The 8,134-nt window shown below is 33.7% G+C and overlaps 1 protein-coding gene across 1 annotated transcript; it reads right to left on the minus strand.

The window, feature by feature from the left end:
* Nucleotides 1-207: 207 nt before the first annotated feature.
* On the minus strand, nt 208-3,417 carry LOC147408213 (Ribosomal L18p/L5e family protein). Its single transcript, XM_086437113.1, is given in 3 exon segments — nt 208-994; nt 3,115-3,190; nt 3,192-3,417. Coding segments are annotated over 3 exon segments (558 nt in total). The 5' UTR covers nt 3,278-3,417; the 3' UTR covers nt 208-598.
* Nucleotides 3,418-8,134: the final 4,717 nt, after the last annotated feature.

Raw genomic sequence — 8,134 nt, forward strand, 5'->3', positions numbered from 1 at the left:
GAATGTATCCAATTGAATTTTCGGATACCAAAGGCAAAATCAGTTTTATATCTTGGTCATTTCATCCTCAATTGATTAATTACTCTCAAAATCAGTATTAGTGTGACCCTTCTATTTTCGTTACATCGATGCATGCTACCTAGTCAAATAATAATACAATTGTTTCAGAGAATTGTAATTCATGGTCTAATCCGACAACACGTACTTCAAAAAGAGAAGTTGCTGAGAGAGAGAGAGAGAGGATTTTACTCCTGTTTGTTTCTAAAAGATGGTAGGTTGGAATATGGGTACATCATTTAAAAACAAAATGTCAAATATACACCAAAATCTCCAAGGCAGAAGAAAATCATTTCAAACCCACATTCCTGAAGCAGACCATTGGCGTTGCAGTAGAACAGCATAACAGCTGATTGGCATAAAACATGGAGTTCTAAACAAGAGATGATCAATAACTAAGTAAATGAACAGAGTGAGAATTCGGTCAAATTAATCATAACTTCTCTTCTTCCTTCGGCTTGCATTCATCATGACAGCAAGGAAACCAAAACATCCCTACAACAGACGGCAAGACGATTTGCACCCAAGCAGAAGCTCTGTTTTAAACAAAAATGATCCCATTCTCTTTTATGGTATCAAGTACAATACCAAGCTTACCTTCAATCCTCTCACCTTTCTTTGGCTCATAAGACATCGCGAAAACATCAGCATCCATGGATCTTTCTGCAATCAACCTTCCAATGGTCCTACATGCATTTTGATCGATAAGGGAAGGCAAAGTGTTTCTCAGATCCTTGGCATTGGTGCTTGCAACCGAAATTACTTTGCTGGTTCCCCTATGCATCACTTTTGCATGTATGAATCTCTTCGAGAAGTAAACGTTCAATAAGAAAGGCCTCATATACATATCAGTTCTTTGTTTCCAGGATTTCCGATTGGGTTTCTTCACAGCTTCACCTCGAGACCTCCGGGTCCAAGCAGCTTGAACCACCAAGCTCTGCCATAAGTATGTGAGCAATTAAAGTAATCTATAATTTTATTTTTTCATTTTTCCTTTTTAATTGATTCAGGGGTCAAAGTGAGCAATTGATTCATTTTTCCTTTTTTCCTTCGTTTTTCTCTGTTTTTTTTTTTTTTTTTTTGTTTTTCCTTGGGGGCTATTTCAGCCTCCTTTGTTTTGTCCTTTTTGATATTTATAAAATCGTTATACTTATCAAAAAAAAATTGTAGGTGAGCATCCGATAACCAACTAAGATATCTAGGATATGTATGATTGCAGAGAAAACATTTAGTCTTCAGAAAATAGATGTTCTCGGAAAATATTTACCAATCTTTTGTAGCACCAAGGAAAATGTCCAAAAATACATTTTTTTTTTATAAAAAATAAAATAAAATTGGAGGGTGGAGGTAACCACAAGAGAACAACATCTGGATCTCCCCACCCTGATGAGCAAATCATTTCCCTGTGGGCTAAGGTTGGAAAATAGTTTCTCGCCAAAATGGGAATAGCATTTTCTCATGGAAATGATTTCCAGCAAATCACATTTGCACAAGAAAATCATTTTCCTGCAAAATAGCACAAACCCCAAAGGTAGATGAAGTGTAGTCACAAACAGTCTACGAATGGCATGCTTGACAGGAGACAACCATTTATCAGCGCGCCCAATACAAATGTACATGCAACTGACTGGTAGACTGTCTTTATGGAATATTGCAGACATAAGAGAATTTAACATTAGCAAAGTGCCTAGGACATTGAGGTTATGGTCTAAATCGCTAATCACCCACCGAAAACAGAATATCTAAACCTGCTTTCGGATATCGTACCCTCATCTATTTCCTCTAATAAAGAACATGGGCAAAGGTAGTTGAAACAGATATGAACATAGTCACAAACATAAGACATGGTTTTAACTAGAATTTAATGAAGGAACTTGAATCTTCAAGTTGGGTAATGTTACATTGAATTCATGATGTCGTCCTAGTTCTTTTTATTTATTTTAAAAGCTATTATTTAATTAATATTAGGTAGGTTACAAAATAGGATAATTCGTGAAATTTATGGGGTTCAGGGCATTTTTTGTGTCCATTGAGAGAATTTACCCTAATTGTTTGGGAGTTGGGTCTCTTGGAGTTGGAAGAAGTCCTTGAGGTTTGTTTAGGGTTTATTTTGGACTTTATAACTATGGATTTTAAGGAATTGTTTACTAGGGACTATAGAATTTGGTTTTGGTTTTGGTTTAGGTAATTGATCACTTTTGAGGTGTTCATGGGCATCCCAATCCCCCGAAGAGATTGATTTTCTTCTCTATTTATGTTATGTTCCCATAGATATGAGGGGTCTAACTTTTAGCAAGCTATTAACACTTAGGTGCATTTGGTACATTGGTTGAGTTCTATCATTTGGTATCAGAGCCAAAACCATATCTTTCCTTCAAATCTTGAAAGAAAAGACCTAGAAAAAGGGGTACAAAAAGAAGGGTACAAAAGTGAAAGCTGTCACAGAGTGGGCACCAAAAGTGTCAATCAAAGGGGTAACTTTGGGACCCAAGAAGGTTACCAAGGTGAAAGTCACCACAAAATGGGCCGTTGAGAATGCTGGCTACGTAGTATGTGGTGTCTTACGACCCCAAAGAGACGAGGACTTAACTTTATGCAGCATTAACTCTTAGATATATTTGAAATTCAAATATATCTAAGATTAACACCTAAGAGCTTTTGATGTATTGGTTGGCTCTCACATCATTTCTTTATTTTTTATTTTATTTTAGAAAAATGGTCGAATTACGATTTCAACGCCAATTGTTTAGTCAATTTGTTCATATTGCTAATCTTGGTTACTACAATTCATCAAAACTAGGTCATGCAAAGTTGATTTCACTCCATAATGCAGGTCAAAACCAAACCAAGAATTAAGTTTTACTCATAATTCTTACCAAATTTACCAACTTGAGTCTTGAATTTTAACTGAAAATCAGTTTATTCAAGTGCCCAACAAGCAAACAAAAATAATTTCGTAACATTTTTTAACAAGCAGAAATTATGGTTTTTCAAGTAAAGAAATCTGATAAACCAAACCAAATTGAGAATAGGGTTTTGAGGATTAGAACTACTAACCTTGTTAGGTGTAAGAGGAGACGGGTTTCTGACTGAATTGATAGAGATCTTCATATGGGGAAATGAAGAAACGAAACGAAAGCGAAGTGGGTTTCTCTCCAACATTTCGACATAACTCAGAGGAGAGAAGGAAAAGAGATGGAGATGACGAGATAGAAGTCATGTTCTTCGATTTCCCCCTAAGAAATCAGGAAATATAAACTTTAAATTCAGATTAATAAAGTGAAAAAGAAGGGTTTTTCAGACGTTTTTGAAGGAAAGAGAGGAGATAAACGTTAGCCTAAGAAGTAGGAACAGAAACACTGCATGTTTAAAGGAGATGGGTCGGATTTTATCTGATATTCTGGTGATTCGAATTGAATTTAGCGGGTTTGGACTTTAAACTTACTGAGTAGACCCGAATAAAAATATGGATTGATGTCCATCGACCCAAATCCATCCTTATGTCCGCCTGGATTTCAAATATATTATTTTAAAAATTATATTTTTAGTATTTTTAAAATATTTTTTCTATTCCTTTAATATATTTAAAATTTTAAAAATTATAACAATAAAGTACAATTATAAAAATCACCTTTTTTTTTTTTTTTTGGGAGGGGGGGACTTCCATTTCGAGTTAGGATAAATATCTCATTCAACAATTTTTTTTTGCGGAATCCAATTATTATTGTCTTTCCTATGCACCTTCTCTAATTTTATTATATTTCATTTTTAACTCATTTTATTGTTTTTCATCTTTTACTCTTTAATCTCAAAAATATTTAATAATACTCCTAACTTTTTCTTTTTCTACTTTTATCCCCTTAATCCCAAAGAGGATGTTCACACAATAAGCATGAATGAACTCTAGTAGAATAATATAATAATTAAAAAAGAAATATAACAAAAAATGTTGAACGGTCCAGAATTATTCGCCCCGACCGACCCACCCAAATCAAGTAATTTGGTCGAGTCATATATGGGTTTAGTGTAGCAAAATAATTCGAATATGGTTTTAACTAATAGGATCGAATCTGGGTATAAATTTCAGATCTAAATATGGATATACTCAAATCCAACTTGAACCCAACTCATTTTAAGCTCAAAATATCACATGGCACACTCTTCCTAGTACCTTGATGCATAAATGTTTAGCCTATTCCTTGCTACACATCAAAGTCAACTTGAGGGTGATTTATAGTCATTGGGTTATAGATCATTTTTTCATAAGTTTTATAACTTTTTTTATGGGGTGTTCAAACCCGCAAGTCTGACTAACAAGAGTGAGACAACTGGCCTCTTAAAACATCATATCTCATCCAAATTCGTTCGATATATACAATACCCTAAAAATCACACATACTAGATAAGTCGGGATAAATCATTGTAGGTGGCCAATGAGATGACTTGAACTCAAGATCTTTTCTTTTTAAAAGGAGGCGCTGGCCACTACGCCCAACATTTGATGGTTTAAACATTGGTGTTGTGTTTACATCTTCAATCTTTTTATATCAATTTTTCTTTTTTATATTGGACTCTATATTATTTTATTTTCAACATTTAAATACTTTGAATAAATTATAAATAATAAATGTTTATACTTACATTATAAAAATCAATTTTTGTGTTAACTAGACTTAAACCTGTTGGATTAATGTGGGATTTGTCCTAATATTTGAATAACAGTAAAAGTAAAAGTAAAAGCAAAAGTTAAAGTTAAAGTAAAAAAAATGAAAGTAAGAGTTAAGTGGTTTGTTTGTAAGTTGTGGTGTAAATCTTTAATCACACATCGAATAAAAACAACTAAAGAGTGTAATTCTTATATAAAAGTTCTCACATAGTATAGGAAGTGTGAAAAAGATATGGGTAAAGTCTGCATGCATGTGATGGCCCATGGGTTCTAAAAGGGATTTGGACCCATTGATCCGAAAAACCTTAATACGATGCGTGCGTAGAGGGGTGCAAATCTTCAGACATATGTGTATGTTCGAACAATCATAATCCAAACTCTAATTCTTTGTGATTGTCTAGAGAGACACTTCTAATTCTATAAATTCTCTTTTGCATTGATTCAATTTTCGAGTTATTACTTGCACAGTACAAGTTCATTTATACATGTACATTAGAAGTACTGCTTTGTACACGTGTGTAGCATTATATCTTGGGAGACAGACACCCAAAAACTGTTAGCACATCACAAGGTGAAATCTGTCTTAAGGCTATTATGTCCAATACAAACTTCGTTCATTTCAACATTAAGATAGTATTTTTACGATAATCTTACATCACAAAAATAACAGAACCTCGGAATTGCATTGCAATATGTCAACCAATTAAGCTATAGGTCCAAGTCTTAACGAATCATATCAATTTTTTTATAAGCCTACTTTAAGAATTATTTCTATCTAATTATAATTATAATTAATTTTTATAAAATAAGACTATGAATAGGTAACCAACCTTAAGTTCCACTGAATTTTGACAACTCACTGCTATAGATCACACCCTAGATGTCGGATTTAAAGCTAATAGTATGCACCACAATACTCTGAAAACCATATTCGACTTTATTTATCAATTGAACAAATGGAGAATAAAAATTCAGATTAGCTTCAACATTTTTTCTTTGACTAATGATCAACTGACTTGAAAAAAGAGCCACTCGCTTTTCGTTGGCTTGATGAGGCATGTGCATAAAACCATAGCAAAAAAATCTATGATTTTGTGCACATGCCACATCGAGCAAGTAGCTTTTTTCAAGTCAGTTTATTGCGACTCTTTTCTTTTGTAACTATATTTTCGTGGATTTAATGCGTAGGTGGTTTGTCTCACACAAGTGAAATCTATCTTGATGTGATAAACAATCCAAATTCAAAATTCACATTATAGTTTAACCCTAAAATAAGTATAGTGGTGTATAAAATCTTGACACAAAAGCTTGAAAACTAATTAGAATTGTCTTAGAACTATTTAAAATTTTAGAATATACCCTACTTTTAGAACATTCTAATGGTGTACAATAATTAATAGTTATAATTGTTTTGGCATTTGCATTTAGTGAATATTTACAACACCTCGTTATATTCTCAAAACAGTGACCTTGGTCTTCTGTATAGATCAAAGAAAAATAACCTAAAATTCCTTGATTTGTCTTCCCTAAACCAGTCATCACTACCAATAGCATGTCACATTGATTTGTATAAAATAAAATTTTATAAATGATATCTACAAAAAAGTAGTAGTTATATTGTCAGTTAAGATCAAGGAGAATTGTCCAAAGGGGATTCGAGGTGGCAAGGCCATGAAGTCTACATAGTTACTAGTCAATGTAACTATGGAGGGTTTTTAGGCATTTTACTTCTCGAAATGAAGCTTGATGTTGATAATGGAAATGAAGATCTTAACCAGAAGACTTCACTTCAACTCATCTTTGGCTTTGAACGATATGAAGCAAAAAGAAGAAAGATTGAGGCCCTACTGAGGTGTTCGATCCTCCTATGATTTAGTTAGTACTTAAGTAAATAAAATAAATGAAGAAGAAGATAAACAATAGACTTACAGAATAATTTTTTTACTTGTCAAGTTCTAGCCAACCCCTTTTTTAGTTTGGTAGGTTGGTTTTTATAAACAAAATCCAGAAACAGGTGTCATCACACAGTTGGTCTAGGTGTTAGATGAGTTATTCAGTTGGAATGCACTTGAGTGTTTTGGAATATGGATTTATTACTAATTAGTAAGATTTGAATCTGATGTGTAATTGTTGCAGGTCATCAATATGAAGTAGAGAAATTTAGGATTATAACATGTCGTGTCTTATCAATATGACAAAATTTTATTTTATATTTATCCATGTAAGAAGACGTGCTCAAACTTAGATACTTGCTTGTGGTCATTTATGTGCTATGGATTTTGTTGGATATGAGTTAAGGGGTCATATGAGGAATGAATTAAAGTAAATATGATCTCAGGTTTAGATCAGAAATGGGTTGGGGATCAAATACGAGCTCAAACTTAGGTCGAATATGTGATATCGCTCAGATGTGAATTGCGTTAGTATATGTTTTTAAATGAGTCCAAGAGTTTGGGCTATGCACTTTTGTAAAATTAGTTTTGCACCGAATGGGTGGACGTGTCAAGATATGTCACTTTCTCATTTTGATAAATTCTATGTCTCTTGTTATGAATGAGGGGACTCGTCATACGAGAGAACTTTTATTTCCTCTAGATTAGTCTTGTTAGGCTACACATTCTAAGTTCGAGTTGAGGTCTAACCAAATTGATTGATTTCCTTCAAGCTACTCATAGTTTGTCGTCCTACATTCATTAGCTTAGGGTGACCATGTTCTGTTTTTGAATGATCTCAATTTGTATCGAACTTACACTCTACTTACGCGATTTTAGGTTTGATTCCTTCCTTGTTTATTCCTTGGCCTTGTTAAGGTGTTGAATCGTGTACCTTCAATCTCTCACCTCGATATGTAATTGCCTAATGGCTCCAATTTCAATACCTTGGTATAAGAGCATTAGCTTTTTGATACTTTTTACAGGATGTCTAAGCTTTTAGTGCTCGGCTGATATCGAGCTTCATACTCTTTATGGTAGGGATACAAAGTACTCCTTTTCTTCTTACTGTAATGCACTGGACTCAGGGTGTAAAGCTCAGTGCCTTCTTGTTTTGTTACTTGATTAAAAATTGCGTCATAACTCTAAGTGAGGCCCTCTCTCATTTTTTTTATGGCACTTGTTATTATCGTGTTACGTGACAAAAATGGTCTCCACAATAACGAGCACTAACCACAACTCAAGTTATCAAGAGTGCCAATGAATAGGGGGCGCTTGACATGGTGGATACCATGCAAAGCTCGGGACCAACAGTGTTAAAGGAGTGTAGATAAAAGTGTTAGTAATGCAATAAGGATTGTAATTTCCTAGCCACCCAAGTAACATTGCCTCAAACTACCTACCTCAAAACGAAAAGAAAAACATTTTCCTTGTTAATTTAGTAAAATTTCAAATCTTATTAAGGGTCATTGGGTCACAT

Source organism: Akebia trifoliata, chromosome 3 (assembly GCF_017979445.1).
Source record: "Akebia trifoliata isolate Shusen 1 chromosome 3, ASM1797944v1, whole genome shotgun sequence".
Taxonomy (NCBI): domain Eukaryota; kingdom Viridiplantae; phylum Streptophyta; class Magnoliopsida; order Ranunculales; family Lardizabalaceae; genus Akebia; species Akebia trifoliata.